Here is an 18607-nt window from a genome sequence, read left to right on the forward strand (position 1 = left end):
TACTGTTAAAAAAGGCGAGGAGTAATTGAAGAATGAACTAAGAGCAATTTCCATCCCATGATAACTCATCAACGTAACAAGATAAAGAAGTTGAATGAAGCTAACTGTATCAAGGAAATTCTTGAATAGCTAATCGCTGCTTAATTTGTAAAAAAGTATCTTACATTTGCCATAGTTGATAAGGACGCCAGTTAAAGATACAAATCAGATGGAAGTAAAGCTTTCTTTTCGATTTTTGTCTGTAGCTGATGGCTTTCAAAATAAATAAAGTGAATTAGTCTGTTTTAACAAGGCTTAATCCAAATAGTTTACAAATTTACTCAAAAGACTTTCACATATGCTGCTACTTATCTAATGGTCATATCTTTGACAGTATCAAATTTTCAAATTACACCAATGGGCTTTCTGATTTTATTTCACAAAACGATTTTAGCCTAATCCAATCAAATCAATGAAGGTGCTTACATTAAGAAGAGTTCACAAAGCCATAAAGTCAGAAGAAAAACAGACAAACTGATGGGATTTCTCAAAGAGCGGAATCTAGGTGTGGTAGATGCCTTTTTGAAGCATGGCGACAGCAGATACAAAGATGACAGGATAGACAGGATTTCTCTGCTTCTGTCGCACACGCCTGATAAAAACCAGGCTTTCCAAGCAACGGAAAATGGATGATTTAAACTATCCTTTATGCATTTTGACATTTTGACCGAGAAAGATTGTCAACAAAAGAGACGAAGATTAAATCGATACGATATCGCTTATCCCAAAACATCATCAGTTCATGCGACGCTGGCAAATAATGGATGAAAATGTATTAGACAAAGGTGACTGCAATGTCAATTAACGATCTACATAACTGCACAGATAAGCAGGATAGAGGTAGCCTCGTTCCTCGGTCAGCCTCGTAAAAGTGTCAGATCAATTAATCAAACCGAGAGTAGCGGAATGTTAGATAGCTTCGAGTTTTGATTAGCTTGTCTCTACCTCACAAGGAATAAATCTGGCCTTTCAAGTGATTATTCTGCCATTCCTCCGGAAGTCACTACCATTAATCTAAATATCTGACAAAGCGTCAGTAAATACACATATCTGACCATTTTAAGATAAACAGTTCAGCTGGACAACTAGACGGGTTTTACAGGTAATCAGTTCTTGTGGAGTTGGTTCTTAAAATAAAATGTAGACCAACTAAAGCATAGTTTTAGGAATCAAATTTCATTCATTAAAATCAGTCACATATCTATGAAACAGTAGCTTGCAATTTCCCTTCCTTTTCTTGCAAAATTTCGACCATATTGAAGGTGATAATCGCCCACTAAAATCTTTAGGCCCCTTTAAATCAAAGCATCACAATTTTCTCTCGTGATACAGAAGTTATGAACAGCTTCAAAAGCCACATATGAAATGAAAAGTACTCCAAACATCAGATATCATAATGTTTTGAGCAAAAACAAAATGTGTTATGTTGCTACACATGAACATACACAGTATTTAAAGAGTGGCTTTGCAAAAAGCAAACATTTTGGGTCATACTTAAGCTTTCCGTCTGACACTCTTCAGAGTATAAACGTCAGAACTTACATCGAAGACTCTACGCTAGGAAATATATATACCCAGTTGTGGATCGAAATAGGCTAATTAGAAAACACGATCAGTTTCAGTTTATAACTTTTTCGGTGCCGCTTGCCTATCAAAAATGTTACCCAATAGAGAATGTTACCCAGATGAAAACGAACTTCCACTGTCTACATAATAACAGTTATTTAATGTTTATGTAGATAGATTCCCAAACTGCTAGATGGAGCAACGCTTGGGCTCTACCATTAATCCAAATATCTCGCCATTGAATTTGTTTGCACAATCTGGGTTTTCTAGTAAATGCTGCCCGATAGTGGAATCGCATGTTTTACTTGTTGTTTTGATCTGCAAGACCGAGGAATGCCGCAACAAAAATTCTACTTTTCCTATGATCAGGCTCGACTTATGTCAAGAGGTGTCTGAAGTAGAAACCGCGTGTCGATTGAAAATTCTGAATCGTTCTGAATATCTTTCTTTTGTAAACATATTGTTGTCTTCCTACAGCTAAATATGAAGAAATTTCTGGGAATATATAATTCTGAACAGACGGTGTTAATATTGTGTATCCCTTCCTTCAGTTCTATGTTGATACACCTGCCATTACAATCAATACTTGGAATGAGGTGAAGGGACGGGGTAGATAAGTGGATACATTGGAGCATACCAGCATGCTGTTCTAATCCAATGCATTTCAAGAATGGTAGATAAAAATTGCTAGACGATAAGCACCACAACCACCACATACTTATGATCAGGGCTTCTTTAACATTTTAGCCAGGGGGCGACGGCACCTCCAGCCCTTGCGGTTTTCCCTTACTTCAGACAAAACCTACGTTCCACCAAGAACAAAGGTTTTGATCCCTACCTGTACAGACCATCATCATTTATGGGCTTTTCACATGATATGCAAAATTTGATGTCACAATGTCAGTTAACCTTTGTTATCAGCACTAGGTCCAGAGGTATGAAGAAAACTGACATATTCTAGCCAACTCACGTGTCAACTTTTATTCTGTACAGATCAGCAAGCCCTTTTAGTCTGGTTTTGAACTCCTTGTAGTTCCGTTCTCTGGAAAGTAAATATAAATAAAAAGAAAATCGCCCTTGCTTATCAACAAACAATTAAAGACGTCAAAGAAAAGTTAAGGCCGGCTAAAAAATTTTATGTTAATGGTGTGGGGAATTTCAATTATTCGGACGCTGTGTAGTAGCTTTTTTTTTCGGTTCTGTTGATATGGATTATGAGTGAAGCAAGAGAGGAGAGAGACGGGGAAGAACAAACGCTGAGATGTGATTTTTGGCTGGGCCCATCGTCGTTAAATTTATCTAACAAACATTGCTGGAAAATATTGTGGGAATCAACAAAATTCACCAAAATGTAGGTTCAACTCAAATTCACAATTTAAAAAAAGTTGCACATTCTAACATCTATAAAAATTAGTATAAAATTAGCATCGATAAATTGCTTTTAATAAAGAATATCTGCAAAATTATCTAATACTATACCATTTTATCAAAATGCTCTAATACTGTATCATTTTTATATCAAAAGTGTTTCATACTATATCAATGCTGCATCACTACATCAAATTTGTCTAATACTGTATTCTAATACAGTATCACTTTTGCATCAAAAGTGTTTAATACTGTCTCAATATTGTATAAACAATTTCTAATACTTAATCACTTTATCTAATTATCTAATACTTTGTCACAATATAAGATTTATCAAATACTGTATAAATTTATCATAATTGTATTGTACTGTATCATATTGTATCTAAACTGTATAAAACTGTCTCACTATCGCATAGAATTGTTTAATATTATATCGTTAATCTAAATTTTCTAATACTTTGCTACAATAAAAGGATTGTCTAATACTGTATCACCATATCAGAATTGTAAAATACAGTGCCACTATTGTATGAAAATTTTCTAAAACTGTTTTTAGGAAAGAATAAAAGCATACCTCAATATGTCTGCCAGCTCTCGGCAGCTCTAAAAGAGAAGCAAGAATTACCAATTATCTGCGAAAACAAAAAATATTTCGACATCCTTATACAAAGCATTCAGAATCAAACTTAAACTTCTTTTAAACTTTTTGGTCAGAAACGAGCACCATTTCTAGCAACTTTAAAGCAAATCTGCCTCCGACAGAATTGTGATTAAGTGAAACACCTTACAATCAGTGTCACTTTTCTAAGCCACGCGATTTGAAGAGTGTCCTTCGTAATTCCAGAAACACTATTTGTTTGATGTCTACCTCCGCCTTACCGAATCAGCTGAATAAACTAACGGCTAGTTGTTGCTACATCCTCGTTAATTAAAACTTGTGTGACATTTCAAAGAAGGATAACTTAAGTTGATTGGGTCTGAAGAATTTCAATAGCACTAGTCGCAGCTGATAGGCTGTTGCCATTTTCACTCTTTCCAATTCAGCTCATGTAGTAAAAAATAACTCCAAGTTCCAAGGGATCCAGATATACAGTTCCAAAAGAACCAGGTTGAAAACGAAGTTTTACCAAAGCAGCATCATTACAATAAACATTATGTAAAAAGAGAGATGGGTCATCATCTTAACCGTTAAAGAAGCCATAACTTCCCCCGTGATATTAAGATACCACAAGTCGGTATAGGAATAGGGACCTGCAACCAAAACAACCATTGGTTGCTAACCAAAGAACAGCTCGTCAAATAAAACTTTCCAACATACTACGGTGTCCTATGTCTCTAGTTCTAGATCGTAGCCCTGAAGACTAAAATAAAAGGACACCTTCTATCACCAATCAGAGACATCTATTATCATCACGTGGCGTAAATGAGCATATCCACTACAGGTGTGGCTCTTCATCTAAGAGTGTTTAGATGATAAATGGCAAAGTTCTTTTATGATAATGATAGTGATAGTGCAAAACCAGTACTAAGGCAAATCGGTGCAATCTGTTTTTGTGAACGATTGCTTTCAACCAAGTTACTAAAATATTTGGTCAAAAAATGAAGGGACACATTATGGCAAAGATTTAGAAGTTTTGACTGTTAAAAGGTCTATTTAAATGCTATAATTTTGATGCCTTTCGCTGAGCAGGAATAGAAAAAGAAAAAACCAACAGCAAATAACAATCAAATTTAATTGATGTTCATTCATACATTAATTTTTACTTCAATCATTCAGCATTCCGGCCATCAAGTTTACATTTGTCAGTAGCTTTGATCCTGCTTCAGTACTATCTGCACAGCAGATTGATATGCTTTAATATGTTACATTGGGAAGGTATGCCATAAAATATTTCGGGTAATCAATGATTAATTTTCAAAAACAAAACATGGTCCACAGAAAATGACTTTTCTCCAACAAGAAAGAAGGTCATTCATCCGTTTGTTTTTCAACATGATCAACAGTTACTTCCTTCTTCAGACGTCAAACATGGTATGCTCATGGTATTTTCACAATATACAGGTCACGATTAGTTTATTTCTTGCAACATAAAGCATGATCCACCATAAACTCTTTTCTTTAACATAAAAGATTGTCGGCTACAAGTTTTTTCTCAGACATCAGGCATGAATTATTTTTAATTCTTTTCTCCAGCAACAACCTTTGTGTTTCCCATAATATTTTCCTTTCAAAAATCGAGCATGTTCCATTCACAGTTTCTTTCTTCCAGCGGCAAACAGTCTCCATTACTAGTTTCTCTCCATCACTAAACATAGGCCACTTTTAGTTTCCTTCCACAAGAACTAAACATGATCTGCCACCAGTTTTTCTTCCATCTCATACCAAAGTTCACTCAACGAATCTTTTCTCCAACATTTTAGATTGTTGATTTTTATTAAGATTTATTATCCTAATTCTTAGAAAGACTTACGTTTCAAGTACGACATATCAGTGCTTTCCTGAAATGACTAGGCTGTTTGCAAAACTCACAGTCAACGGTGAAAATCAATGCGTTTGTGTTGCCTTCTTGCGAGCCGTCAAACTGGCACCAAAAAAAATCGTTGGATTGATGGCTGATTTTAGATTGAAGACCAACTGAACACTCAACAGAAGGAAAACGCTCATTTCAGCTGCAAAACATCTCAGGGAAGTGACGACTGCATACGGAAATGTGCACAGAACAACACAATTGGTCATCAGGAAAGCGACGTAGAGGACTCTTTTTTCTACTGATTTTCTTGAAGCTCTACAAGCAGCATTCAGGTTAGGAAAAAGACGAGCTCTTTTTCGAAAAATTAGCACTACAGATATATTAAGAGCAATGATACAACTGACTCCAATGAGTATGAAGATCGATATGACAACTCGGCTACAGAACTTCGTTGTTTCGTCTTCATTCCTTCTAGTGAGAACATAAACGAGCAGCATTATTACTGAGATTGCCCAGCATATACTCAGGTTTGTTAGAACGGCTCTTTTTGACCTCCAGCGCCTGAATCGCAGGGGATATATGACAGCAACTGCTCGATCAAGTGTCAGAAATGCAGTACAGGTCAGTGAGGCGTATTGTCCGTATGACATTAGGAATCTCAGGAGAACTTCGTTTTTGCGTTGTTCCTTGGAAATAAAATCTTCAAACGCCATGTGACCTTTGAAAAAAAGATTAATGTATTATTTACAGGGAAAAATAATAGTGGAGATGAAAAGGCACATTGCGTACTAGTCAATATCAGGCAAGAGGTTCTACGAGAGATCAGGAAAATAGTCCAGATGACACTGGCTGGACTCTCTCAAAATTTGGCCCCAACCAAATCTACATCTCCACTGAAAACTAGCGCTATTAAGATATTAAATGATCGAGGTAGACCTTACTTGTTGCGAATATCAGCTTTCCGCAATACCAAACCCTCTGGACTTTACGATCAACTCTGCAAATGCATAAATGTAATGAAACATCAGTGTAAACGGGATACTTACCAAGCCCACCTACGCCAAGCAAAAAATCAGCAATGACCATATTCATGACGTACAGATAAGGACTGTCATTCCAGCTTGATCTCCCCATCTGTGATTTACAAATATAAATAATCGCAGCCAAGTTCAAAACAACTGACAAGGCGAAAACTGCTCGCAAAGATATACTTAGTGGATGCATGTTGATCGTAAGCCAGTTGAAACTGGGAGAAGAAGGTGCTTGCTAATCCATCATAAGCCAACCATCCCTATCCAAAAACGTCGCTTTATTGAGTCATCTCATTTTCTGGAGCCTTTTATGAAAACTTATGTGTGCAAACTGGTTAAGGAATACTTAATTACATGCGTATTTGTTGTCGAACAGCCCATATTATTCATAACTTGAAGCAAACAACTGATCTAAAGTTATTCTAAATTCACATCTAAAATCAGCAATTCCATAATTACGCCACTTTTGGGAATGATTTTTGTAAACAATAATAGAGAAATCGAGAGTTTCGACCAAATCTCTTATAATCGCTTCACTGTATGAATTATAAATTTATGACTTATTAAAAGAGTAGAGCTATAACTTTTGCTAACAGTCAAAAAGGTACCCAAACGTTCAATTTCGTTAATCCCCTCCGTTAAATTTAAATATTTCATATTGGCTGACAAAAACTTGGTAGGCAAAGGCAATATAAAGGACGTTAGTATAGTTATCAACCTTGTACGGGAAAAGACAAAAACTTACTTAAATGCTTCACTAAAAGTAGTTTCTTTGATGATTGTCTCATATCACCAAAAATATTTACTAGAAATCTTAGTAATGATCGATCATGTGGTATTAGCTGAGGTTTGCGGAACACATTTACAGCATTCGCGAGAAAATAAAAAAATTGAGAAAGCAGACGATGACATCCTAAATATCGTCAAATACCTATATCTTCCTATGGCCATACAACTGAAGATATGATGAAAAGTGCTTTCTCTTTGTCCATGTACAAGACACCCGTAAACAGCACTGTTCTATTTATGCTTATTTTCTACCAAGAAGTTTAAACATTTCCCAAAACATTCATAATAGTTTGAATAAAACCCTTAAAACATTCATATTACATCTTCCTATTCCCTTGCCCCCTAAGCCTGATTTACACGAGACGAATTTTTTCGTGCGAAGCGAATTTTTCGCCGCGAATGCGTGAAAAATATGCGCAGAAGTGGAGATTAGGAAATTCGCAGCGAATTCGCAGCGAATAATTCGCTGCGAAAAAGTAGAAACCATTCCTACTTTTTCGCTGCGAATTTTTTCGCCTTGTAAAATAAACCAATCAGAACAGCAATTGAAGACATCTGACACGAACCCAAAGGAAGGGCTAGGCCGAATGGTGCTACGCAATGTAAACATATCTAATTCAAAAGTATGCAAAACGACAGAAAACTACGCAATGGTTCAAACAACAACATGGGTGAAGAATGAGTAACCTATGACTAGGCCTAAACAATGCTGGGAAAATCCCGCACCTATAACATAAACAATGGAATGGGACGTTTCTAGCAACAGGCGTCTTTGGTGCAATAAACGATAAAAGCTCCTCATATGTAGTTGGCGACATTCGAAAGTATTTATTCCTGGTCATGTAAGCGTAAGTCCCTTACCAAAAGATGAAACTCCCCCTTCTGTAGACGTTCTGAATAAATTTTTCGAACCAAGTACCCCTTTCTTTGCTTTTTTGCTCGCTTTTTTTTAATAACAACAATCTTCGAACAGACGCCATTTTATTTTGCATTATTCGCGGCGAATTCGCAAAAGAAATTCTGCCAGTGGAAATTGAACTTCGAATTCGCAGCGAATTCGCAGGCGAAAAATTCGTGGCGAAAAATTCGCTTCGCGCGAAAAATTCGTCTCGTGTAAATCAGGCTCTATTCTTTATATGTTCCTTTGTATAGATTCATTTTATTGTTGCGTCTTAAAATTAATCTATAGCGCAATTAACATAGTTTATAAAGAAGAAACAGCTTTTGCCAAAATTAAAACGAACAAAAACTAACAAAAATTAGGAAATAAAAAAACCGAATTATCCGAAGACAATGGAAATTAAAACAACAGAGGAAGCTGTCCTTTTTACACTTAACTACATATATCTACTATGCTACTAGCATGAGGCCCGAAAATGGCATTTCTCTTCATTAAGTTTTGTTTTTATCATTTACACAGGAGAAAGGTGTCAATTTACATCAGTACTGCCTTATAGCTACCTTATAAATTAAATAAATAAGACTATGTCCTCTGTTTACAATTATATTTTGTGTGCGTAGTATCAAAAATGAAATGTAGAGAGAAAAAGTGAAAAATTGCGTTATGTAACAGTCTTCTTAAAGACGGTACTTAAGGAGCTTTACTTTTAGAAAGTACAATGTATTCAAGGAGAGCTACTTTTGAAAATATTTGTTTAAAGAACATACTTTTGGTTCTCCACTATGAAGCTGCTCACGCACATCAATGATGCCACCAGTGCTGTTTAGTTTAATCTGTAAGGCAGACGAGAATACAATTGAGAAGTGGGTTTTTGTCTCTGTGATATGTCTAATCGTACGTTGTCTATTCTGATATGGAAGGGCTCAATGCAGAAAAAGTACAGAACAATGGATACATGGAACATGGCCAGAGATGAGACACATTTATTGTTACATGGAGCTGCTGTTACTTTTAAGTCAAACTAAGTTTTATAATCTGACAAACATGAATATGCAACCTTGGCTAGTTATTTATTGATACTTAAAAGCGACATAGAAGGATTAACAGTATTTGCATGTCACCTAAAAGAGCTATTGAATTTGAAAAGTAGTGACTAACGATTTAGATAGCGCTATTAAAAATCTTAGAAGAAGTATTTGCTTTACCTCAAAATAAAACATATCAGAACTAATGAAGCAGTCAGTTCCAGTTTGTCCGCCATGATCAAACTTCAGCCTATGGTCAAAACAAAAATCATTTTTCACAATTACGTGTTACGTGTTAATATAAATTCATCGAGCGATTCTAATTTTGTGCTGAAAATAAATGAGAGAGCTTGCTTTACATATCCACGCAATTAAGCTATGATTCAGGAGAGTTGTCAATAGCCTCGGTAATCATCATAGCAAGGAGAGTGCAGCCAGGGAAAGCATGAATGCTGAGGAATTGGCGTTTGAAGGCTTCCTTGCATAATAACAGCCATTGAAGATACATATGAGTAAAAGACAAGCCCACCAGAAAGCCTTGACTTTTTCCATCAAAGCACAAGAGCAAGTGACTACCTCTAAAAATAAGATCAAGTTTCCCTCCACTCTCCCTTCATGGCGTCTGTCACTTTTATGAGTATCACAGGCCTTCCGGGAAAGGCATGCGGTCGCACTCGCACGCGCTGGTACACGCCTCCCCACACCGAGGAGTGTGTTTAATCGCACACCTATTTTTGTAATCATTCGTTTTTTAACCAAAGCGCTGGAAACTAATAAGATGACCAAAAACAAGAAATTGTTTCGTGTTTTTTATTTTGATGTGTTTTACCGGTCTTGTCCACCGTACTGGGTCAACTTGGTCATTTTGAAGAGCTGTTGTGACGACACTTGAATGCAATTAAACACGGACCAAATGAACGTAGCATCAGGGCTAGTAGTAGTCAGGACAGAACGCATTTTTCATCATAGACCTGTGTTAGCATGCACATGTTTCTTAAATACAATTTTTGAATGGTAAACTAAGTTGAATTTTTAAACAAAAGGCTTTCAGTTTAGACAGGATTTGTGCCGTATTTCTTCTGATCTACATTCGTAAACAAAAGCAAAGGGGACAGAAAGGAGCTCGCAAAATTCCTGAATTGGGGCAACAATGACATTTTAAGCTTTACTGTAACTAAGCAACAAGCAATATGTAACAAAGATTTGGTGCAAGTTGTGTGTGAAATATCAGATCATCGGGCATCCACCATTCTAAGGAGTTGAAGTTTTATGCGAAAGCCTTTGCCGAAGGCCCATGCTGGGAAACTCGCTTTCTTTACGCTACTGGCTTTACACCAGTGATTTCAGTATTCAGTTCCTACCGCCAGCTGGATTAAAAATGAGCAGAGCGCAACGCAACGCTAAACCCCCCCCCCCCCTCCAGAAAGGGTTACGAAATATGGCATATTTATTCCACGAGGAGGTCCCTTTCTTCCACAAATTATTTAATGTTGTTTCGTTTTCATATGAAAACGGAAAAATTTGGAAAATGGCAGGTTGTGACAAAGGCATGAAATTTTTTAGGATTACACTTGGAAACAGAACGATAGCGCTCTTGATTCAAAGAGTGGGAAATCTGCAATAGAATTGTTCTGCTTCAAGCATTTGCACTGAAACGTTTCGTGCCGTTTTCAAATCGTACCAATTTCAATTGTGCCGTTTTCAAATCGTACCAATTTCAAATCGTGCCATTTTCAAATCGTGGCATTTTCAAATCGTGCCATTTTCAAATTGTACAATTTTCAAATCGTGCCATTTTCAAATCGTGCCATTTTTAAATCGTGCAATTTTCAAATCGTGCCATTTTCAAATCGTGCCGTTTTCATAACGGCTTTCATATTCCATTTGATGAGACATTTTTGAAGGTTGGGGCCAAAATTTTAAGATTTTCAAGGGTTTCATGAAGACTGCCACTATTGTTGTTGGCAACAGCGATTGCTAGGAACTGCATCTAAAATATTTTCAGAATCAAATTTAGTAAAGATCCCTGTCAATATTTATAAACCTTCCTTTACAGTTATGCCACCAGAGTTTTTTATTGTTTAAGTTGTGTGAAACTGAAGAAATGTCTTAAGAATTGGGGTTTTTAAGGCACCATATACTATGAAATAAAACCTTTGTATAAATAAGACAGAACAGCAATGGCACTCCATCACACGCCTAAAACAGTCTAGGGGTACAAAATGTCACACTTGTGCTAGTTTACTCTCAAGAAGGCCTGTTGTATCATATAGATAATATTGAGTTTTTTTCTGAATTTTGATTGAAAGGTGTTAATGTGACTTATCGTTAGGAGGCAGGGCAAATAATGTAGTTGCCCCATTGTTTGATTATGAAAGCCCTACCACCCATTTATAGGTTTAATAATTTCTGTCTGAAAAATCCTTTTCAGGATCAAATTGGAAAATGATTATGACAAAAATTTCAAAACAAGGTCTCCAAGCAAAATAATTTCATACCCAGTCTCCTCGCTGATTGCTTGAAGCTTTTGCAAAACAGACTTTAGCGTCAAATCTAGATAATTAAATGTTATATCAGGTTATTACATTCTTTTCAATTGATGTGCCTAAACATCCTTAATTTCCTAAAAATTGCATGAAACAAAATTTCCTAATAGTTACTGATTCAAACCATATTTTATAGAATAAAACAATATAAATCAAAACTAGTTTGAATATGCTTAAAAATGTAGTTTGCATCTGCAGCCTGTTCAAAAAACCAAAACAACCATTGAAATCAAATATATATACATATACTAAAACAAGATTAAACTAAGACTTAACATATGAGGATGGAAAACAAAGATGTGAGGAAGCCAAAAAATTAAGATATTTATTTAGCAGTTATTTATTCATTCTTTTTGCTCAAATTTCATGTATTTTCTCTCTGGCTATGAACCTCTATAGACCTAGACTTCTAATAGACTTCACCAATAAACTTCCGATATAAACAATAAACGATATATTAATTAGATAAACTTCCCCAAATATGCACACAAAAAACAGTTTAAACTACAATATCTTTAATTTTTCAATTAAGACCAACTAATTGAGGCCAACAAAATGATCTTGGGCCAACTGGAAAAATGAAATCAAACTAAAACTGTGGCATTGTGAAACTAGAACATTAAAGACACAATAAAAACAAGCAAAATAATGAGCAAAATGTTTGTTAACCTGGAGCTGCATTCCTGAGTTTTTCAATAGTGTCTTTCAGGCAAGACTTCAATGGATTTGAAATTTCTTCTTGCAAATGGCTTTCCTGTATGATTGAAATTGAAAACATGTAGCAACCCAAGTAAAGACCAATTAGGAAAGAATCATGTAAATTGTGAAATATCTCAGAAAATGGCGAAAAGGGACAACATAATATGAATCCTCTGCCTTGCATTCAAAGTTTTGTACTAATGGTCAAAGAAATTAGAGATAGTAGCATAGAGCATAGTGTACAGGGGTGGAGGACAGTTCTGAAAATTATTGGAAGCCAGGTAATCTTCATTAAGGGCAGATAGAATACATGAAAAGATTATTTGTAATGGTTGAACACCAGTATGCAATAACTATTGACTATTCAAAGATCCACTTAGAAGAAATAATAGAGAAAAACATTATAGAGTCTAGAATGCCTAAGTTAAATAGTTTTGTAAAAAACTGAGGAAAGAAGTGACAAAACCAAATATTAATTGCAATGAAACATCTATCATGATGAATAAATCAAGAAACCAGAAACCAACCTGAGAGAATTTTAAAACTTTGACTGCATTCTCTGATGATTTTAGCTGATCACATCTTAGCTTCATTGCATTTATTATTTGATGAATATCTCCAAGTTCTCCATAACTATTAATTGGGCCATATGGATGAGCTAAAATGTAAAAACTCTCAGTATTAAAATATCATTATGAGCTTTCATTGAGCAATTGTGTACGCTTGTTGAGCTTAGTAACATGAGTACTGTGGTATTATAAGAACAAAAAAGTAAACACATAAATCAAGAAACAGAAAGATTTGAAATCGCTAAGGAATTCCAAATTGCACAACCTCATTCTTTTTATTCCTGGTTGCTTTTGCTCTCTTATAGCTCAATGTTTGAACTTTTCTTTATACAAACAATTTTTTTGCAGCTTACCCTTATTTCTAGCGATATTCAAGTTTTCTTCTCATTAGAAATAAGTACAATTAGAAATATGGAATATTTACTCTAACTAAAATCCTTCAATTTACCTCCACTTTCACCCTATTGCCTTTACAAGTTGAATAATCAAAGTTTTGAGTTGTTTAGCTTTTGCTTGGTCTGATAATTTATTATTATTATTCGTTCTACAGTTGACTTCCCTTGTAGTCATTCCACTTGCAGTCATACTCTGGTTATTGTCACAAAATTGCTGATCCCGAATTCAGCTTTGGTCAAACCATAATAAGCAAGCTCCTCTTACAGTCACTTTGCTTTTTATCAGACACTGCTGATATTCAGAACCTTTTTTCTTCCTGAATAGCAGAACACCCTTTATACAGTCACATTTATGCAATAAATTTTTATTAGCATTTTTGACAACAAAATTTAATTCTTCTATCTACGCACTTTCCTGTTTGCACTTTCCTCTATTTTGATTATTTCCCTACGTAAGAATTCTTAAATTCAATGTTATCACACAAAATATAAGAGAAAGTTGCCTTCCACACAGTTGCCTTAGCTTAGCATAATTTTCTCTATTATCTTGCATTAAGGGGGTATTGGAAAGGGAATAAATCCCTAAATATTTTTTTCAAAACTAACTTCATTGAATAAACTATACTTTATTGTATTTCTAAAGTCTTCTAAAATACAAAGACAATCTTGCTATTGGTATTTTGCATGTTCAACCCCTCTTCCCAAATCCGTATACGTTTGACGGTCCCAAGCATTGAAACCGTTTTTCAAAAAGGAGGTTGACAACATTGAATTATCATTGCTTGTTGAATGCTTGAAAACAGGGCCAAAAAATCTTTTGCCAATATAGGGCCACAACAACTTATTTCCTGCAACATATTTAGCTTTTTTAGGTAAAGTAACACTTTTCTGGAAAACATTTAATGTGACTATACAAGCGGAGTCGACTGTAGGCGGTTCAGTATACTGTATACCGTATACATAAACATACCTCTTGCACCCTTGTCTTCTTCGTCTAAAAGGCCAAGGCCATTTCCAAACTTTGTAAGATATTCTTGAAGCTGTTCAGTAAGTTTTCCAAGATTCATCTTGCCGTAGGGATCCATATCTATGCAGGATCATAAGCTTTTTTCTGGTAAGCTTTATCTCTGAGAAGGCCTATTCTTCCACCATTTTGTCGACCGTGCTCACAAATCATTTACCGTGCTTCGAAACTACCAGCCTCGCTTCCGACATTTCCTCGAAAAACCACAGGGAACTTCAGTACAAGTACCATTTCTACCACTGCTCCACGTTCTTCACAAAAATGTCTAGCAGCAGAGTATACCAAACCATAGTACAAAGATATTTCACTTCACATTTTTTCACAGGTGGGCTTTTTTGATCATCTTTATCTTTCTTCGAGAAAATTCAATAAATTGCTCGTTTGAAACTAAAAAGTAATTGTAAATAAGGTTATATTATATAAACCGTCCTTTTAGAAGAGAACTACTAACAATGTTTTCTTGGTGATTAAAGAAAAGTTTCAACAACTTTCTAAGAAAAATAAGATGATGCAGGAAGGTAGAAAAATGATGTCTGTTTTAAAATGTTAGTTTTTTCTCGATTTTTTTATTGTTCCAGCTATAGCCATAACTTACCTTTCCATTTGCACCGTCTTGTATAACTTTTTGACAGGTTTGTTTCATGTGTACTTAACTCAAGGGGAAGCATCATTAGCGTGGTGGTTCTAAAATCTAAATTATTTATACTTATAAGTAAAAAAGGGTTTATTATCATTATTGTTTTCAAATATTGTGATTTTTTACAGATGTCATGGGAAAGGCTCTAGAAGACCAATTAATATTGCAACATTCTAACAAGTAACTGTTTTTAATCAGCAATTTTTACTGTAAGAAAATGCGTACACTTCGTGAATCATTTCATGCTGCCAATCTACTGAATTTCTAGTATTCAAAAGTTTCAATTTGTGGCCTAATTATTAGCTATGTGCCATCTAAGATTCACACATTCCAGACCGCAAAGTTCGGGTATGAGTAGTTGCTCAAATTCTGTCCATGTATTTTTGCAAATTTAGATTATTTGGCGCAGTTGGAACATGGAATATTTGTGTAAATTCCGCACATAGGCTCATCGCAAGGCGTAAAAATGCTTTTTAAGAATGAAATCCTGCAGCTTTTAATCTGCTATTTTGCAACATTATTGAATGGTTTGTTCCCATGTAAGTGGCAGAAAATAATTGGCACTCTGGCACACATTCAGCTACAATATTTTAATCCTCCCCCAAATGATACAAAGAAAAAATATCATTTCTTGGTGCATATAAACAGTGATTTTTAACTAAGCTAAATGTCCAAAGATTAAAATAGCTGAAGCTTTCTTCACAAAAAATCCATTTCATGCTTCATATAAAAATCTTAATTCATGGATTGTCACATAAAGAATTGTCATTTCCTATTTTCATGCAAGATTAAATGATCAATAGTACATCAGGCAAAAACATTACCTCCACCTACATTAACTGTTGAATATCTTGTATGAAAGAAATACTTTTATAATTTTCCTGGGTCAATAAAACTTCGTTTTCCTACTACACTGTGCAGCTTTTGATACTTATTTCATTTTCATTTCTTTTCTTATTTGAAATTTTACATACATTATTTATTCACATTATGGCTGGGTCTAACTGATGATCATTTCTGTTTAAGAATCTGCATCATAACCGCCGCTCCATCACACAAGCTCTTCCAAGATGGTGAAATAGTAAGTGTCAACTTCCAAATAAAAGGTAGAAAGGATAGAACTGAAAATAAAGTATCTGGTAAAGCAAAACGAGGTGGCCAACAGTTGGAATATAGCTCTGTGCTCTGTGAAGTTGAATGTGCAAGTGGTAGTAAATATATTTTAAGAAGGTAAGTCTTTTTAGATTTACTTTATGGGACTGCGGCTCTTAAAGGTATCATCTTATTGACAGCTTGAGTTTTTGTTTCACCTGTAAATAATTAGACTGGCTGGGTATAAAATGGGTAGCCTTATTTATAATTACTTTACATTTTACAGCAAAAATACCAGAAGAGTGGCAGGGCAGGAGGCAAAGTGCCATGAAAAAAGACAATTTTTTCAGGGCAAGGGCGGCCACCGCCACCCCTCTTTCCCCATGATGGCACCAGCCACTAGGCTCATGTGGAGGGGTGTGGGACAAAACAAACATTTCTAGGCCATATCCTTTTTTCACCAGAAAATGCCTTTTTTAGCAGCATGGCATGCCAATTTTACCTGAAGGGAGTGCCCATGACTAACTTTTGTTACAAAAGGGATGTTGCCAAAAACATTACCCCTCCCGCAACATTCTCTCAGTGAATTTAGATGGAATACAAAATAAATCCTAACAAGAACTGGGGGTGTGTCCCCCAAGTCCCCCCATGGCACCGCTACTGCTCTTTCCCTCTTGCTCCAACATCACTCATTTGCAGTGAGTCATTTGATATTCTAGAGTCAGTAAACATTATCTGAGGAAGCTACTTCCACTGAAAATACTTAATCAATTCATAATATTCAACACATCTAAGAAGAAATAACACATCATGGTGTTTAAGGAGTCATTCAAAGTAGAAAATTTAGGTTAACCAAGCCTCTCTCCTCTGAAATAAAGACACTAGATGATGTTTTATCATCTGTGGTGGTATAGCAATATTGCAAGTACCCCAAAATGAGCAGCCAGGACATGAAAAAGTAGAATGCTACATTAAATTTTTGTTTCAGCATTCTTTCATAAAATCTAACGGCTTTTATCCCTTCTTAAACTGAGCAGATTTCGCAGAAGGCCAATATGCACTAACATTGATGTTTTCATAAAATAAGGTTTTGCCCAAAGAAGAAATAATTCACTCTTCATAGTCATTATTAGCTACATCTTTATGCAAGTCAGAAAGACGAGGATGGACATCTGGGCACATTGTGGGTCTTCTGGAAATCACATTGAGGATAGATCCTTTTTGGTCGCTTTTTCGCTAACGAAACCTTTCACAACAGGTTTTGAGCAAGGTTTTCTGACCCTTTTTATTGGAAGTGGACATCCAAAAGAAGTGAATAAGCATTTTTCTATGTTGTTTTTCAAAAACTTTACACTAATCAAAGATAGTGGAACTCATTGCGCATTCAAAAATAAGACTCTTATTCATATTAATTTTATACAGGTATAGTAGAAGCTAGGACCATCGTAATCGAAGAAACATTAAGTTAACAATATTGAAGAGTGAATTCAGGAAAAAAAATTCTAGGGGATCAACCCCAGCATAAGGTTTAAAAGCCTCTATTCATAAAGGTGATAGTTTTAGTACTTACCGCTGTAACATTAAGACAAATTTCTGTTTTTTTGTTCCTTTCTAAGTTTGGTAGCTGCAAAATTTAATCAAACATACTTTTTCAATATAGCTGCATTCAAGGAAAACTCATTGAGATCAATGAAGAGCTTATAGAGAATCCTCAACTTTTGCTTGAGTCAGTAAGTAAAACTAAACTGAAAATATACCTTTCAAATTTGACATTCGTTTAAACTGTTTTTCTTCTCATTCTTACTTCATTCATTGGGTTCGGTGACAAGTTGTGATTTTTACAAAAATAAAAATAAAACTTCCGAAAAAGAAGAGAGAAGAAAAGAGAGTTAGTACATGAAGTCGGGATCTTTCTGCCTTTGGCCCTTTCTTCTACGACTGGATCTTTGTGGCTCTTCTTTTTTGGCCTGCCTCCAGAGTGCCCGGTCCTGGGCGTCCTTCGCTGTGCAGTTTTTCTGCGCCATGTCTTTCGAGATGGTCTGCGCAATGTTGTACGCGGGCCGCCCCCTTCGTCTTTTCTCATTCTTACTTAAAATACATCTTATATTTTATGTCTTTGTTTCTGTTATTTTTACTCATTTCATGAAAACTGCTTTTCTCTGCAACATATTTCAGAATGATGAAATAATGATGTATTTATTATATTATTTAACCAAACAGCCTGAAAATGGTGGTTACATTGCAATTGTTCTGCCAAGGTTGAAGCCAATTCAAGAGATTTCAAAGAACGTTTTATCCTCAGACCAATATCAAGAGGTTTTAAGGGACAGAACTAGACCAGAAATATGATGACGTTTCTAGTACAATTCTACTGAAATATTTGCATACTGTTGAAGTTATATGTTAACTGTTAGCAACAATGTCTTTGATACATAATTATATTTGTACATAA

General features: G+C 35.4%; 2 protein-coding genes across 2 annotated transcripts in view; one reads left to right on the plus strand and one right to left on the minus strand.

Moving 5' to 3' along the window:
• The window catches only part of LOC135682181 (uncharacterized), a 30608-nt gene extending 16007 nt beyond the window's left edge, over positions 1 to 14601 (minus strand). Inside the window, exons 1-8 of the mRNA XM_065196951.2 lie at positions 14373 to 14601; positions 12966 to 13096; positions 12409 to 12493; positions 11692 to 11746; positions 9374 to 9443; positions 8936 to 9001; positions 3551 to 3579; positions 2576 to 2647 (exon numbers count right to left, since the gene is read on the minus strand). Coding sequence (XP_065053023.2) covers positions 2576 to 2647; positions 3551 to 3579; positions 8936 to 9001; positions 9374 to 9443; positions 11692 to 11746; positions 12409 to 12493; positions 12966 to 13096; positions 14373 to 14487 — 623 coding nt within the window. The 5' untranslated portion in view covers positions 14488 to 14601. The remainder of the gene's footprint in view (positions 1 to 2575; positions 2648 to 3550; positions 3580 to 8935; positions 9002 to 9373; positions 9444 to 11691; positions 11747 to 12408; positions 12494 to 12965; positions 13097 to 14372) is intronic.
• Positions 14602 to 14606: 5 nt separating this feature from the next.
• Positions 14607 to 18516, plus strand: LOC135682193 (protein Abitram). The gene is made up of 5 exons (XM_065196970.2): positions 14607 to 14751; positions 15192 to 15243; positions 16090 to 16293; positions 17816 to 17885; positions 18376 to 18516. The coding sequence occupies exons 1-5, from the start codon at positions 14688 to 14690 to the stop codon at positions 18502 to 18504; spliced, it is 519 nt and encodes a 172-aa protein (XP_065053042.2). The 5' UTR covers positions 14607 to 14687; the 3' UTR covers positions 18505 to 18516.
• Positions 18517 to 18607: the final 91 nt, after the last annotated feature.

This window comes from Rhopilema esculentum, chromosome 16, assembly GCF_057945365.1.
Source record: "Rhopilema esculentum isolate cy_ngs chromosome 16, ASM5794536v1, whole genome shotgun sequence".
NCBI lineage: Eukaryota > Metazoa > Cnidaria > Scyphozoa > Rhizostomeae > Rhizostomatidae > Rhopilema > Rhopilema esculentum.